Source organism: Capsicum annuum, chromosome 12 (assembly GCF_002878395.1).
Source record: "Capsicum annuum cultivar UCD-10X-F1 chromosome 12, UCD10Xv1.1, whole genome shotgun sequence".
Classification (NCBI taxonomy): domain Eukaryota; kingdom Viridiplantae; phylum Streptophyta; class Magnoliopsida; order Solanales; family Solanaceae; genus Capsicum; species Capsicum annuum.
This window is the reverse complement of record NC_061122.1, coordinates 219,945,750-219,963,624: the sequence shown is the minus strand read 5'-3', so window position 1 is coordinate 219,963,624 and position 17,875 is coordinate 219,945,750. Positions and strand designations below refer to the sequence as shown.

At 31.3% G+C, this 17,875-nt stretch overlaps 2 protein-coding genes and 1 long non-coding RNA gene across 3 annotated transcripts; 2 read left to right on the top strand and 1 right to left on the bottom strand.

The window, feature by feature from the left end:
- Positions 1–9,248: 9,248 nt before the first annotated feature.
- On the top strand, positions 9,249–10,200 carry LOC124889759 (uncharacterized protein MAL13P1.304-like). Its single transcript, XM_047401734.1, has 2 exons — positions 9,249–9,723; positions 9,785–10,200. The coding sequence occupies exons 1-2, from the start codon at positions 9,249–9,251 to the stop codon at positions 10,198–10,200; spliced, it is 891 nt and encodes a 296-aa protein (XP_047257690.1).
- A 2,358-nt stretch (positions 10,201–12,558) lies between these two features.
- On the top strand, positions 12,559–13,742 carry LOC124889449. The gene is made up of 2 exons (XM_047401182.1): positions 12,559–12,736; positions 13,170–13,742. Exon 2 carries the CDS (start codon positions 13,209–13,211, stop codon positions 13,632–13,634), a length of 426 nt encoding a protein of 141 aa, XP_047257138.1. The 5' UTR covers positions 12,559–12,736; positions 13,170–13,208; the 3' UTR covers positions 13,635–13,742.
- A 199-nt stretch (positions 13,743–13,941) lies between these two features.
- Positions 13,942–17,505, bottom strand: LOC107849930. Its single transcript, XR_001668341.2, has 3 exons — positions 17,171–17,505; positions 14,721–14,988; positions 13,942–14,182 (listed from the first exon to the last, which is right to left on the bottom strand). It is a non-coding gene; the product is annotated as an uncharacterized LOC107849930 (long non-coding RNA).
- Between the last annotated feature and the right edge of the window lie 370 nt (positions 17,506–17,875).

Here is a 17,875-nt window from a genome sequence, read left to right as displayed (position 1 = left end):
TAATCAACACTACAACTAATTAAGAAATAATGTTGTGTACTGAGGTCAGATTTAAATTGAGCTCACAAAATCACATTTCTAAAGCAATTTCAAATTAATCCGACCTTTACATAAATAATCTCAGATAATAATATTATCCAAGTGCATATATTAAAAAATTAAAATTGATATAAAATCTTAAAATTCTTCTAGCTTATGCATATACATTACATAACCAGGCTAATAACTAGGCTCACTCATAAAATGACCTTATTGGAAAATGTTTTCTTTCATAAGGAAAACCAACCAATATTTTGCATAATTATAAAATATTATTTAATACTTACTATTGGAGTGAGAGATTAGTATAATTAATTACTTAACTTATAACCACATATAATATCTCTAAAAGGAAAATTAATATCGGGTAATTTTTTTAAGGGTTAAAATCGTTTATATCCTAAATCAAATACCCCTCAACTTTAACAATAATCATTTTCCCTCCTTTTTATTATTTGATTTTTCAAAATACCTACTTTACCCTTGTATTTATATCAACATTTATATTTTTTTAAAAAATATTTTTACAAACAAATTTTTTTTTAAATCTATATAATATATTTTCTATAAAAACTAAAAATTATTTTTTAGGTGAAAAAATAAAAGTGAAAAATATTAATTGAGTATATAAGTTAGTGAAATTCTATAATGAAATACAAACAAAATAATAAAAATTAATTTTATTAAAAATCAAAACTCTAATATCTATTTATATGTGAAATAATAAGTAATTATAATTATATAAATATATTTCAATTCAAGTAATACAAAAATAATTAATAGTCGAGGATCTTCTGAAACAATCTCTCTATGTCCCTAAGGTAGTGGTAAGGTTTTCGTACCCCTACCCTCCCAAGATCTCACTTAGGGAATTTCACTGGGTATGGTGTTGTTGTAGATGTGTATTTGTTACAAATCAAATGATTATTATTAATGAATTTTAAATTATAATTTAGAAAATAATTCATATTGACAACCAAAACTCGTTTATCTATATCAACATTAAAGAATAAGAGAGAATCAAAATATCCATCAATATACATAATTAGATACACACATACATACTTAATACATATAATTTTAAAAATTTAAAAGTAAAACAATACTATTAGATTTTGTAATTAATTTATAAAAAAATTTACTACTAATTTTGATGAATTTAAATAAAAATGATAAATACCTAGGTTACGAAAAATAAATAGATATAATATAAAAATATTATATAAATATAAGATTGAAAATGTTAGGGGTAAAATAGATAATACATAGTGAAAAGGTGGAGAATGATTATTGTTCAATATTGAGGGGTGTTTGATTTTTAAAACAAAGTTGAAGGAGGTAAATAATTTTCACTTTTTTTTTTTTAATCTAAGCTACTGATTCTATGTCTTAATAAATTTTTACCCACATTCAATATATATCTCTAAAAAAACGTTAATGAAAAATAATAGTTTCTATCTGAACTACTGATTATTGTATCTAAAAGCTTAAATTTCTTATCTTCTCTAAATATATATCTCTAAGAGAGACGTCAAATCCTGACAATTTTTTTTTTTTGTCTGAACTACTAATGTTATTGTCTTACAACTTAAATTTCATATCTCAAAAGAACCATTAATTAGTTCTTGACAAATGCTCGGATATCGACTGTTGGTTATACATTGTAAAACTTAAACTTCTACCCAACTCGATGTATATTTTGAAAAAGTCGTTAATATCAGTTAAATTTTCTGATCTAAACTACTGATTAGTGATTATGCATTTTAAAACTTTGTCATACACTTTTTCTAGGGCGATGAACACTATAACGTATAACCAAGTCCGTTTTTCTCTGCTTATCTTGTTCCATCAATTTTCTGTAGTTAAACATCCCGATATGAATTTTATTTGGTTCTCGAAATAGACACACCCTTTCTCACCCTCATTTCCACCAATACCTACTCTCAAACCACCATAGTGTGGCGTAGTAGCCTGATACCGATATATATAGTTATTGCAATTCTGAAAATATCATTGTTGTTCTTGTGCAACGATCGAGAACATTATACTCCACCTCCTTTATTTGGAATTTTTTGTAATCTTAAAAACGACATTCGACAATCTAGTCTATCATTCTGTATTTGCTTTACCTACGCTCTTTCAAAATTTCATCTGACCTGGTTGCTTTTTCCCTATGCATCCTTTGAAGTTTGAAAACATATCTCTAAAAGATCCGATAATATCAGATAAATTTTTTGATCTAAACAACTAATTTCGAGACCTAAGTTTAAATTTCTTATCCGTCATCAACATATATATTTCTATAGAGCCGTTAATTAGATAAATTTTCAGTCTTGGACTACTGATTCTAAGTTTTAAAACTTAAATTTTCTCACAGCGCTCCATATATAAGAGACATTATTCCCTGATAAATTTTATGATTATCTTAAACGATTTTATCTATTTAAACAGGCCGCCTGATGCACTAAAATTCTCGCTATGCGCAGGGTTGGAGAAGGGCCCGACTAGAAGGGTCGTCTATCATACGCAACCCTACCTTGTATTTCTGCCAAAGGCTGTTTCCAAGGCTTGAATCCATGACCTGGTCACATGACAACAACTTTAATTTACCGGTTACTTCAAGATAATTAGTTATAATTAGTTTTTATTAATTGGAAGAAGAAAAAAATCTTAACAAAAAAGAAGAACATATTTTCAGCCCCCCATATTCTTGTCTCTCAACTACTCACTATATATACATGTTAACCTTTGCACCAAAACATCTTTCATTCTCTTCTCTCCTTTTTTTTATAATTTCATAGTATTCTTTGCTTTCTTTGTGTTACATAAATGGCCTCAACCAATTCAACATGGACTGTGGAGCAAAACAAAATGTTTGAGAATGCATTAGCTATCTATAATAAAGATACACCAGATAGGTGGAGCAATGTGGCTAAGGCCACTGGAAAAACAGAAGAAGAAGTTAAGTTGCAGTATGAAAAGCTAGTGGAGGATATTAAAAATATTGAGGCTGATTTAATTCCCTTGCCTAATTATGAAGAGACATGTGTTGGCCAAGATAGCAAAGCAAGGACGACGGTGAACAAAGGTAAAATAATACTTCGTTTTTGTAAATATTGTTATAGATATATACTAGTCAAAAACATATCTGAATTATCATTTTTTGTACGTCTTTCATTTTTCTACCTAAACCATCCCATTTATATATTCAACACACCTAGTTGAGTAGATGGTGATAGTTTAAATAGAAAATGGTCTAATGGATGGTTGACCAAAATCGATTTCTAGGTGTGTTTTCATACATAGGTGTTGATAGCCCAGGTAGAACGTGTTTTTAAACATTAGTTACACTACTAAAAAAATCGGTAAAACCGACCACCAAAAACCGGCCACAATTTGTGGTTGGAAAAAACCTACCACACGTGGTCGGTTTTTGATTTTTTCTTAAAAGCCGACCACTTGTGGTCGGTTTTATATTTTAAAAAATTAAAATAATTATTACAATAATTTTAATAATAATTATCATTTATTTAACAAATAAAAATTTTTAAACAATAATAAAATCGACCTCGAGTGGTCGATTTTTTTTTTTAAAATTAAGTTTTAAAATATATATAAAAACCGACCACTTGCGGTCGGTTTTTTAAAATGTTTTTTTTTTATTTTTTTTAAATCCGGCCACTAGTGGTCGGTTTATATAAAAAAATAATTAAAAAATAATTTTAAAAAACCGACCACTAGTTGTCGGTTTTTATAAAAAATAATTAAAAAATACTTTTACAAAATCGACCACTTGTGGCCGATTTTTGAAGTAAAAAAATTAAAAATTAAATAATCTTAAGTAACACCTAATTATATATATAATCAAAACCTAATATATTAAGTTAATCCAATATAATTAATCGATCACTAATCTAAGTATGTATAAGAAACACATCGCATTATATTATTGGATAATATACTTGTATACATATGTGATATATATACTACGTAGTTTGAACTTGATACAGTCGATAGTGTGTATATGTGTGTGTTTGTTATATGTATATATATAACATATACATATTATATAGCGATGATATATTAATGACATAAGATAAATCAACCGATAATTTATTTGAGTATATGTGAAATACAATGGGATAGTAAAATCGGGTATGTGATGTATATAGTACGTATATGAAATACGTCGCGTTATATTATTGGATAAGATACTCGTGTACGTATGTGATGTATATAGCACGTATTGATATAGACGATAATGTATATATATATGTGTGTGTGTGTGTATGTATAGGTATATATATACGTGTGTGTATGTATATATAGGTATATATACGAACCGATAATTCAATTGAGTTTCTGTGAAATACGTTGTATATTATTCTGGGATAGTAAAATCGGGTATGTGATGTATACGTATTTGAATGTTGATAGCCAATTGAATATATTTATATATATGTATATCTCGTGTAGTGATGAAATAGATATACTATTTTGTGTCAATATAATGTAGACACACGTATATTGTTGAAATTGTAATAACGTAAGGCAAGTATTATGAGGTATATGGGGGAGAGTGTCGCACCCCAAATCCTATTGGGGCGGACTGACACCCATAACCGAGGAGGCCCGGGAGAACCAACTTATAACCTTATACTTCCCATGCATACCTCTATGACAACCCGAAATTTGGACTGCATCATGTCGCATATAAAAGGAAATAATCACCTGTATAAGTTTGAGCATACATATATATGTATATACAATACTTGACCGTTGGAGCCACCACGTCTATTAACAAAACACCACCTTGACTGTACATTAGGTCTACAAAGCATCTAGACAATACACAGAGTTTAACTAAGGTCGGGACACACCCCGCCATATAACTAACTTCTATACAATACCAAAAGTGACTGGATATGACACGAAAAGTCAAGAAGCAAAATGGAGCTCACCAAAAGCAGCTGGATATCCTGGCTCCTACTTGTGCGGTGTATGAGCTGAGGTACCTGTGCCTGCAGCATGAAATGCAGGTCCCCCGTGGGGGACATCAGTACGAAATATGTACTGAGTATGTAAAGCTGTAGATAATCACATATGATATAGGAGCTCAATAGAAATCAGAAACAAGTGAATAAATCGTAATAGGAGTGGACCACACTTACTAGAACCTGTGCCAACCTGTACATTGTATTTATTCTATCACTTTACCTTCGTTGCTTGAAAATGGTTAAGTCTAGGGACTTTAAATGGAATTTTTTTGTTTTGAATGTGTTTTATTAGGTTACTTAGTTGCTTGAAAATAGTTAAGTCTAGGGACTTAAAAGGGCATTTTTGTGTTTTGAATGTGGTTTGTTTTGATACTTAGTTGCTTGAAAATGGTTAAGTATAGAGACTTTAAAAGGGATTTTTGTGTTTTGAATGTGATTTGGTAAGTGACTTAGTCACTTGAAAATGGTTAAGTCTAGGGACTTTGAATGAGATTTTGTTGTTTTGAATGTGGTTTGTTAGGTGACTTAGTCTCTTGAAAATAGTTAAGTCTAGGGACTTTGAATGGGATTTTGTTGTTTTGAATGTGGTTGGTTAGGTGACTTAGTCGCTTGACAATGGTTAAGTCTAGGGACTTTGAATGAGATTTTGTTGTTTTGAATGTGGTTTGTTAGGTGACTTAGTCGCTTGAAAATGGTTAAATCTAGGGACTTTGAATGGGATTTTGTTGTTTTGAATGTGGTTTGTTAGGTGACTTAGTCACTTGAAAATGGTTAAGTCTAGGGACTTTGAATGGGATTTTGTTGTTTTGAATGTGGTTTGTTAGGTGACTTAGTCGCTTGAAAATGGTTAAGTCTAGGAACTTTGAATGGGATTTTGTTGTTTTGAATGTGGTTTGTTAGGTGACTTAGTCGCTTGAAAATGGTTAAGGCTAGGGACTTTGAATGAGGTTTTGTTGTTTTGAATGTGGTTTGTTAGGTGACTTAGTCGCTTGAAAATTGTTAAGTCTAGGGACTTTGAATGAGATTTTGTTGTTTTGAATGTGGTTGGTTAGGTGACTTAGTCACTTGAAAATGGTTAAGTCTAGGGACTTTGAATGAGATTTTGTTATTTTGAATGTGGTTTGTTAGGTGACTTAGTCGCTTGAAAATGGTTAAGTCCAGGGACTTTGAATGGGATTTTGTTGTTTTGAATGTGGTTTGTTATGTGACTTAGTCGCTTGAAATGGTTAAGTCTAGGAACTTTGAATGGGATTTTGTTGTTTTGAATGTGGTTTGTTAGGTGACTTAGTCGCTTAAAAATGGTTAAGTCTAGGGACTTTGAATGAGATTTTGTTGTTTTGAATGTGGTTTGTTAGGTGACTTAGTCGCTTGAAAATGGTTAAGTCTAGGAACTTTGAACGGGATTTTATTATTTTGAATGTGGTTTGTTAGGTGACTTAGTCGCTTGAAAATGGTTAAGTCTAGGGACTTTGAATGAGACTTTGTTATTTTGAATGTGGTTGGTTAGGTGACTTAGTCGCTTGAAAATGGTTAAGTCTAGGGACTTTGAATGAGATTTTGTTGTTTTGAGTATGGTTTGTTAGGTGACTTAGTCGCTTGAAATGGTTAAGTCTAGGGACTTTGAATGGGATGTTGTTGTTTTGAATGTGATTTGTAAGGTGACTTAGTCGCTTGAAAATGGTTAAGTCTAGGGACTTTGAATGAGATTTTGTTGTTTTGAATGTGGTTTGTTAGGTAACTATATCAGACAGTAATCCTAAGCTGCTTGTAAATGATTCTATCTAGCACCTAGTTGTTTTGATTAAAATAGCCTTTATGTTGAATTAGATCATGAATAAGTTGAATTCTCATGTATTCAACACATGAATTGTAAGAATAAATTCATGCACACTTGATATTTTTGCACGAAGCTAATAAATATATACATAATGTGTGTCTTTTTAAAATTTTATCACTTAATAATATTTTAAATGATAAATAGTTTACTTTATATTTTGCATCTGTCGAGAAACATAATTAGCTTCCGATACACCCAATGAAGATACATTTTTCTTTTGTAAAGATACATAATTAGCTTTGGGTACATTTTTTTTTGGTCTGTCAAGATACATAATTAGCTCATGTTACATTTTTTCGGTTTTGAGTCTATCAAGATACATAAATAGCTTCCGATACATCCAGCGAACATACATAATTTGTTGATTTTTTTATAATTACTTTGTAAGGGTGAAGATTTGTGTAAATATGTCAAGTTAGGTGTATGTTTATGTTATTTTTCCTTCATGTGTAAGTTTTTTTTTTTTTTTTTGAAAAGGTAAATATATACATTTATCAACAATTTATTTTTTATTTTGGTCAAGTTATGGGTACGATTGCGGGTGAAAGAGGAAATACGAAAGAAGTAAAGTAGGAAGTCACTCTTGGGAGCAATACAATTGGCTTACTATTGAACTAGAAATTCATTAATTGGCTTATATCTATTCATTTACTGTTCTTGAACTATATGCACTTTTTTCTTATAATTCTTACAAAAGTAGCTATTTAGTGTTTACAACATATTTGTACTAATGAAGGAGTTATATTTTTGCACTTTATCAATACTTGTTTACAATCAGATATGGGTAGAAATGATTGCAACTCAAGGTCGACAGTCATATGATGCAAATCTAACTGTAAGTACTTATTTATATTATTTTATATCACTTATCTAGTAAATACATATTTTTCTTAAAGAAAATATTCATATTAATAATTAAATTTAACATTTAAGCAACTACTATATTTTATCATTTTCTTATTTGATTGTTTAATTGTTATTGCAGCTTGTGAAGGAGTGATGAAATAATCAAGATTAACAAGGGCTTGAACAACTATTTTCTTTTGTAAAAGCATAATAATTTTGAGTTAAATGATGTTTTATTGTTTGAAATGATTTTGTTGAACCTTTGTTAATTCTTTTCTCTAATATAGTGCATCATTGTATAATTTAGAATATTCTACTATAATTTTTTTTTATAAAATTTATGTCATTTCTCAACTACATTTATAAATTACTAGCTATAAATTTTAAAATTTGTAGGAAAATATACATAGTTATCATGAAAATAATAATACTTTTTCGTAGCAGATGAAATTTTTTTTCTTGCTACAATATATATCCAGTGACAAAAAAGTATGTAATTTTAGCTATGATATTTTAAATTCATAGCTAGACATTACTCCTTACAGCGGCCACATATCAAGAACATGGCTAAAAAATTTAGCTTTTCGTAGCAAATATAATTTTTTTTCAGCTATAGTGTTTTGTATTTTATGACTATAGGTATAGATTCTTAGCTATAATATAAAAATATTTGTAGCAGGTATTTTAATTCATAACTATAATCTTTTTAATTCGTGACTAAATATGAGTACTATTGCCACCAAACTAAATCATAGAAATAACTATAAAATTTAAATTTGCATGGCCAATAACTTCATTTTTTTGCTACAATTTAACATCCCATGACTATAATATGAAGATAGCTACAAATTTTACTTGTCGTGGCAAAAGAACAAAAAACACTGCAACAAGTATAATTTTTATGACAGAATTTTTTTATCATCATAGCTACAACATAATTTTTCTTATAGCAATAAGTATAAATTCTTAGGTTATGCTACATCTTGTTACGAAAGCTACGAAAATAACTATTGTAGCTAAAGTGTTTAGCCACCAAAAATTTTATATTTAGCTACAATGAATTTTATAGCAATATATATGTTTTGTTGTACTGGGTGGCAAGGCATTCCAAGCACAACGGGATGCCGGCGGTCATCTTCAAATCTAAAGACTACTATGGGATAATGGCAGAAGAATGTAAGTACAATATCGTAGGGAGATTTCTAAAACTGAGACCCCAAATTGATAGTATTAGGTCTAAATTCAAGGAATCTGTTACTATCAAATGTTCGTGCAAGATTGGAGTATATGATAACTATAATGTATTTCTGGATTTCACAAACGATGAAGATTTCAAAACGGTTTGGTTCAAACGAGTCATTAAGCTTGATGGATAACAGATGTGGCTACAAAAGTGGATTCCGGATTTCAAGCCGGAGGAAGATATACCAATCTCTCCGATTTGAGTTATGCTCTCGGGACTGCCTTTTCATATGCACTCGTGGCATTATATTAGGCAAATAGTGAGCTCGATTGGAACTCCACTTGTTATGGATGCTGCTACAATCAGTAAAACTAGGCCAAGTATGGCCAAGGTTAGGGTGGAATTAGATCTTCTAAAATCACATCCGGATAGTGTTTGGGTGGGATTAGAAGATGAAGATTCACCCTTGAGAGGGTTTACTCAGAAATTGGAATATGAAGCTATACCTAAGTATTGCAAACATGGCAAGAAGATTGGTCACACCATGACTAATTGCAAAATTCTGGAAAAAATTTGGCCAAGGAAAAGGAAGAAAAAAAAGAAAAAAGAGGAAGAAGAAACAATGGAGAGAACTGCTGAGCTAGTGAGCCAAGACAAAGAGGCAGACAATGATAATAGTAAGAAAAAGAATGATCAAAATGAACAAGTGTTCAACAACAATGATAATAGACAGATTGCCTCTACTTCAAAAGCTCTCAAGGTTGCTAATGGAAAAACCAAAAAAGAGAAAAGCCAAAAAGATGCCAAAAAAGAAGAGCAAAGTTACCTTCAAACCTACCTCTCTATGGAAAACTAAAAACGACACCTTGGATTCGTTACAAGAGAAGCAAAATAACACAAAGGCAGGGAATAACCTTCAAGCGGAGCAGGTTCAACAAAAAGAGAACCAAGACGTGCAACACAAGGAAAAAATAAATCCCAAAATCAAAGTCAATGATATTAAGAATGAAGAGCTGCGAGCAAAAGAAATTGATAAGAATCTGCCCAGGCTACAAGAAGATCAAAATATGGATAATTGTTCGACCACAGAAGAACGGAGTAGTAAGGAAGATCAATCTCGAACCAAGAAAAGTATGTCACCAGATAGCTTTTCTAGTTCAGATAGTATTTCCAGAGAGATAAGAACAATTCCTGGCCTAAACCTCGTGGTCGATTTGGGACTAACAGAGCATATAGACAAAACTGTAGAAGCCACACACTTGCAGGATGCAGGAACAGAGAAGCACATCAATCACTAAGAGGAAAAGAATCAATCCATAGAAACAGAGAATAAGCATCAAGAGCAAGATACTAGCATCAACAATGATCATTATGGAAAATCCAATACTGATGAGCCAACAATAGAAAAAAGAGGACGAAGCATGACTAGAAAAAGTGAAAAAAACTGAGAGACAAAAATCAGATATCTCAAAAGAGAAGGCAAAAAGAAAACAGCACCCCTAGTATTATTTTATGATTAGTGCTATATTCTAGAATATTAGGGGTGTCAGGTCAAATAAGGCCATACACAGGCTCAAGAAATTGATAAATATCAACAAAACTCAATTTGTAGCTATTTTTGAGCCCTTTGTTGATAAGCAAAAAATTGAAGGCTACAGGAAATTCTTAGGATACCAAAATTGTCTTTCCAACTCCAATGGGCAAATTTGGTGTTTCTAGAGTAACTGCCACCACACTGATCTCATCTCATACGATGATCAACATATCACCATCAAAATAAAGAATGTCAATGGTCATTTGGACATTTTTATCTCTGCCATTTATGCTAACTGTACGGCTGCAGCAAGAAAGGACCTTCGAAAAAGTTTGGAAGATGACAATTATAAGGTAGACGATCCATGGTATATTGGTGGTGATTTTAATATCTAGAATCAAGAACAATAGAGGCAAATATCCAATGGAGATGACAAAATTTCCAGAGCTGCTATTAAACACTTCCACCAACTGTTCAACCTCCCATATCCTACTCACAACTCTAATTTGTTAAATTGTATTCCTAACTTAATCTCATTGGAAGAAAGTGACAGGTTGTGCACTATACTAGAAGAAGAGGAAATTAGAGAAGCTGTCTTTAGCCTCAACGATTCTAGTGCTGTAGGACCAGATGGATACAATGGAATCTTTTTTCGAAGTTGTTGGGACATTATAAAGCAGGACATCCAGCTTATGTTCAGGATTTCTTCAGCGGAAAGAAGCTAACCAGGTACTTCTCACATACTTGTTTAGTTTTAATTCCAAAAAAAAGATAATCCTACAAATTTTGGTGATTTTAGACCTATAAGTCTTTCCAACTTTACTAATAAAATTATTTTCAAAATTCTTTCTTTAAGATTAAACCCCCTGTTAAAAAAGTTTATTTTCTCTAACCAAAGCGGTTTTGTAAAGGAAAGACTTATCACTGAAAATGTTCTTTTGGCTCAAAAAAATATCCATAATATTTCTAAGACCAATAAAGGAGTCTTGACATGACAAAAGCGTATGATAGAATGTCTTGAAAATTTGTTATAGATGTTTTGGCTAAATTTGGTTTCTCTAAAAAGTGGACTGATTTGGTGCTTAATTTTATTTCTGAGAATTGGTATTCTGTGATTATCAATGGTTGTAGATATAATTTTTTCTCTTTCTCTCAAGGATCAAAACAAGGAGATCCTTTATCTCCTTTTTTATTTATCCTTGCAGCGGAGGTTTTGCCTAGAACGCTTAACAATCTCAATTACCATGATAAGTTCATTCCCTTTTCAATGCCCCTTAATTGTCATGTTATTAATTATTTAGCCTACGCAGATGACATCGTTATTTTTTGTAGCGGTATATCTTCTTCCTTAAGTCTCATCATGGATACTATTAATGAGTATGAAAATTGCTCTAGACAATTGGTTAATACTGATAAAAGTTTCTTCTTTCCTTCTCCTAAAACTTTTGTACAAAGGATTAATAGAATTAGAAAATGCTCTGGTTTCATGGATAAAAGCTTCTCTTTCACTTATCTTGGTTGTCCTTTATATGTTGGCCGAAAAAAGATTGAGTATTTTGATTTCATGGTATTAAAAGACTTAATGGTTGGCATGGTAAGCTTCTGTCTTATGGTGGTAAAATCGTCTTAATTAATAGTGTGCTCCAATCTTTACATATCTATACTCTCTCTACGCTAACCCCTCCTAAAGGCACTCTTAATTTGATTGAAAAATATTTGTCCAGCTTTTTCTGGGGGAGTAATCCCGAGCTTAAAAGATACCACTGGAGTTCCTGGATTAATCTCTGTGCTCCTTATGATGAAGGTGGTATTGATCTTAGGAGTATGAAAGATGTTAGTAATGCTCTTGCTATGAAAAGATGGCAGAGGCTTAGAACCTCAAATTCCCTTTGGTCCAAGTTTGTTCATAATAAATATTGGATTAGATCCCATGTTGTTGGGAAGAAATGAACTATAGGGAACTCTCATGCAAGGAAGAATCTAACTCAAGTTAGAGAGCAAGCAGAGAAACACATGATTTGGCAAATCAATTCAGGTACATGCTCTTTTTGGTGGGACAATTGGGCAGGTAAAGGGCCTATTGCTCATCTAATTCCTGAAGCTTCTAAAAGCTCTAACTCCCCGTCAAGAATTTCATCAAGAATGACAAATGTAACACTGACAAGCTTAAAACGATTCTGTCAGACCATATTTGTGAGCATATCAACACTATTGATATTGGCAACCCAAATTTAGAGGATCAAGTTTTTTGGGACCTCACAAATAGTGGGAAGTTCTCTAACAAGACTTCTTGGAATCTGGTAAGGCCTAGAAATATTAAACAACCTCTCATCAATAAGGTTTGGCACAACTCTATTTCATTTAAAATGTCTTTTCTTGTTTGGAAAATTTGGAAAAGGAAAATTCCTTTTGAGGATGTTATTTTGAAGTTTGGAAAACATTTAGATTCTAAATGTTATTGTTGTACAGTTGCCCGTGATGAAACTATAGATCATATCTTTAGTCAAGGCACAATAACCAGTAAAATTTGGAATCTATTTGGTTCTCCTCTTGGCATTAAACATTGAATCTATTTGATTGTCCTCTTGGCATTAACCATTCTCATTTGTCTGTTAGACATGTTATTAATTTTTGGTGGCAAGTAAAGCCCATAAATGATGTTCACCAGCTAATCCTTCAAATCACTCCCATTGTTATTTGTTGGGCAATCTGGAAAGAAACTTGTTCTTGCAGGTAGGATTAGGCGGAGCTCTGAGAGATGATAATGAAGATATGATCATGGCATTTTCTATTAAAGCTCATTGTGACAACCACAACATTGCTGAAGCCAAGGCGGCATGGTACGAGATAAATTGGTGCTTACAAAATGGGTATAACAATTCTACAATAGAATCGAATTCTACTGTAATCACTGACATGCTTAAGAATAAGAAGGCGAGCAACTTCAGATTGAACAAAACCATACAAGACACAACAGAGCTTCTTAGACAAGCAACTGTCAAGCTTACCCATTGCTACAGAGAAGCAAATCAATTGGCTGATTGGCTAGCCAAATTGGTCATGGACTCACAGGCTGACTATATGTATTTCTCGGCTCAACAACTCCCAAAAGGAGTAAAGGGCCCCTTTATCATGGACAAGATACAAGTTCCAAGCATTGGATCAAAAGTGGATAAGACTAATTTTTTTATAAGTTAATTTAACTCCATGTATAGGAGTAGTAATGAGTAAATGCTCATTACTCTTTTGAAGGATAGTTGCTATCCTTGTGTTGTAATCAAACTTTATGATATGAAATACAACACTCCCATTTCAAAAAAAAAAAAAAAAGTTATGGTTCTGAATCAATAAACTTAAAATTCCGAACTCATCTCTACTTGTCTAATGCACTTATCTAAACTTGTTGACACTGATATACACTCTAATAGATTTGATTATACTTGACAAATTAGTACTCTTGAGGGTATATGGAGAATGGAAATGAGGGTGTACAACACATAAATAAGTAAGATAATGCTAATTCATTAATTTGAACATAAATGTTTGTAAACCACCTTCCAAACAACATACTTGGAACAAGAATTTGCTTATAATAAAAATATATATCCAGAAACTAAATACAAATAAATGGTATGGAAAACAAAGGCATTTTCAGTACTAAATATCCTTCTTTATATTTGTTTGTTGCACTGAATTTCTATCTTCTCTTTCATTCTTGCTTCTAATTTAAATTGAAATCCTCCAGCCTGTCAATGCAATAACAAGATTATTAATCAGACAAATAAGAAAAAAGATAATGGGAAAAGAGTACATATACATATATATACTTACAAATAAAATATATAGAGAGTTTAGTAGGTGATGGTAGATTACTCACGACTTCTATAATCTAATTATCAATCAAGTAGCAATAATTGATCATCGATATCTACTCATAATTACAATTTACAATGTCCAGTGCATATATAGAATTCAAAGCTCTAATTTATAGTACTAGAAACTGAATATTCTGTGTGTTTAGCCTATCAAAATAATTAAAAAGTATTAGTAAGATAAATCAACAACAAAGTGAATAATAGCCTTAGTCAAAAAAATATTTGCCAAACGTATCATTTTCTGGCTACTTAAACATTTCACTTAATTAATATTCTACTCATTGAAACAATAAGGGAAAATTTGAAAAAACAAAAGTTACTCCTTTTTTTTTGTAAAATTTTAAATATTTCGAAACAAATTTAGTTCACCTAAATAAATAATATTTGAATCGGAACATATTAGTTTTACCTTTAATCATAATCCTGGCGATTGTTGCCATTGTTGTTAAGACCATCAATTACATCTTCATTTTCAGGCAAACGAAGTAGACCAGCCTCAATGTTTCTTATACCTCTCATCAGTTTTTCATAGTGCAGCTTTACTTCTTCCTCGGTCTTGCCAGTGACCCAAATCAAATAGCGCCACATACCTGGTGTTTCATCGAAGCCATAAATAGCCACCGCATTCGCAAACTTTTTGTGTTGCTCCCAAGTCCATGTTAAATTTGCGGCCATTTCTACAAGCACAAAGAAATTAAAGAACAACTCCAAAATAAAGTTTAGCATGAATCCTTTATATATATATATATATATATATATATATATATATATTTATATATAGCAATTGAGAGACACAAATAGACAAAATATGATGGCCCTTAAAATGAGCCATAATTAATTACAAATTTACAACTAATTATCCTGTACATAATATATTTAATTTTTAACATAAAAGATTAGTAATCCAGATTGGAAAATTTGTCAAGAGCTAACATTTCTTTTAGAGATATATATTGAGGGAGGGCAAGAAATTTAAGTTTTGAAACTCAGAATCACTACTCCAGATTAGAAAATGTATTTGACATTAATGGCTCCATTAGAGATATATATCCAGTAGTCTACATTGTAACTTTGTTAGCAAGTTAGTCTCATTTATAGATAATAATGTCTTTGCATTGCATGTTCGTTGCATGACTATTTTAGCTTATTTTTAATAATAAACATATCAAAAATACCTAATCAGTATGTTCATGCATGACTATTTTAACTTATTTTTTTAATAATAAACATACCAAAAATAGCTAATCCGTAATAAGATAGGAACATTTATCAAGATTTAATGTCACTTCTAGAGATATATATCTAAAGAGGTTAAGAAATTGAAGTTTTAAGATGCCTAATCAACAGTCCATATTGGCAATTTTGTCTCATAATATCTCGTCAAGAGACATATATTGAATGTGGAAAAGAAATTTAAATTTTAGAACATTTTTGTATGTGATGAAGGTTATTGTACCATAGAACGGAACCTTTATAAAATATTTCAAAATCTCTATAGAATATTTCATATATCATGAAGTAAAGGTGTTTCTACCAAATACAAATTTTAAAATCTCAAACACGAAACATCTAACTCCTCTTAACACAAATTCACTCATCTCATAATAAGTGTCACTTTAAGAATTCAAGATTAAGATAGTAATTGTTTCCAACTATATACTTTTATTAAAGAACTATTTTTCTTAATATTGCTTAATTCTCAAAAAATATCTATGATAATTATTTGAATTTACTTAATTGACAACCAAATAGAAGTCGTGAGTAGTCTACTATCACGTGTTAATTAGACTACTTGGTGTATACAGTTACAAAATTTCTACTACTACAATGAACTCCAAAGTTCTAACAAGCTAAGATATATACAAGGATAGGACCACAAAAGATCACGATCTTCACATAAATTTTCGACGAGCGTAAAATACAGCATAAAGTAAATGCTTCGCTAGACAAAAATAGTACTCCCTCCGTCCCAAATTATGTATTATCATTTTCTTTTTAATCCGTCTCAAAATAAATGTCGTCTTTCCTTATTTGGCAACCTTTTAAAAGCACAATTACCCTTTTACCCTTATTGATCTCACTTAATTAAAAAAAAGATATTGGTACATTTTTTGATAAAGGATAATTTGGTAAACTTTACCAAGTCTTCCCTTATTTCTTAAATTCCGTGCCCGGTCAAATGGCGACATATAAAATGGGACAGAGGGAGTATTATTTTATGATGGTATCTATGAATATTGGTTCAAATAATAAACCAAATAAAACTTGGTTACTATTATAATCAATTCTAAGAAAATTGACAACGAACAAAGATTGTTATCTATACGAGAAGTGAGGGTAATAGACAATAAAAGCGCAAGATGATAATTGGGATATGATCCTGTTCGATAGTCAGGTTTAAAGTATTATTGATTCTCACAAATACGATAATTAATTAGAGTATTCCTAAGGTTCTGATTCCTCTTACAATTAATCTTTAAGAACAAATATTACAACCTTGTGAAAGTATGCATTCAAGAACAACCTTAGCGCTTAGTCTGAAGGAAAAACATCTTCCGAATATTTTTCCTTTGATTTGATCGATGATTTAAAAAAAACTTCATTTGATTACTTGAGAAAAATAACAATCCAAACCAAACAAGATAGTGCAGAGATATTCTCTAATTTATTCCTCTTTCTATTAAAGAATTAGTGAAAAACTATGCAATTCAATTTAAACACCAGAAACGAATTCAAACATAAAATAAGAATTGACATTCAAAATTATTCATCAATAAACAATTTCCGTCAAGAATCTTGTAAGAAACTACTCCATAATAGAATAAAAGAACATTGAAGAAAAGGATTTAGAAACCTTACAATTGACGATTGATTCAAACTTCTGTGTTAAATCAAATCGTGATGAAAAGTAGTGACGGTGCTTTCCTCTCTTCACCGCTCCTCCAATACTTTGCAGGTCAAAGTACTTTCTAAAATGTGTTTAGGACCTATTTATAACATGTCTCAGAAAGCTCTGGACAAAAATACCCCTAATTGAATAATGAAGTCCAAAAATCAGCTCGTCATACGCTGCAAGGTCGCGCAGCTAGAGCTCTGACCGCGCAACAACTTCAGGTCCTTTTTCTTCACTGCCTCAGCTGCGTGGTTAGCATTCCAGGTGTGCGGTCGCGCACGGGCAATTTTGTATTGTCCATCGCTGTTGTTGTCTACCTTCAGGTACTTTTTTGTTCATTTGACTTTTCTTTTTTGTTTTAATTTGTTTTGCTCCAAATCTCTTCATCATCTTCACATCACTTTATTCGTGCCCAATCGATCCTTGAACCTGAAATTCAATCTTGATTACTTTTCTTAAACTTCTACTCAGACTTTGAGGCCTCAAATCACTTGTTTTAGCTCCAAACTCATTCGTTATCTTGAGACCACGTTCTACACAATAAAACACATGTAACAAATTCATCATATGTTAGCTTAAACTCCATCAAAGTCTAGTAAATAATAGATAAAAACTAGCTAAAAACCTCGTGTTTATATAGCCTACCATCAATTTACTGATTCTAATCTACC

What these genes read in the sequence shown, in the direction of transcription:
- LOC124889759 (XM_047401734.1), top strand. Translation starts at nt 9,249, where the DNA reads ATGGATGCTGCTACAATCAGTAAAACTAGGCCAAGTATGGCCAAGGTT. An exon ending in TGCCAAAAAAGAAGAGCAAA is followed by an intron (nt 9,724 to 9,784) that starts GTTACCTTCAAA and finishes ATTCGTTACAAG; the next exon opens with AGAAGCAAAATAACACAAAG.
- LOC124889449 (XM_047401182.1), top strand. Translation starts at nt 13,209, where the DNA reads ATGATCATGGCATTTTCTATTAAAGCTCATTGTGACAACCACAACATT.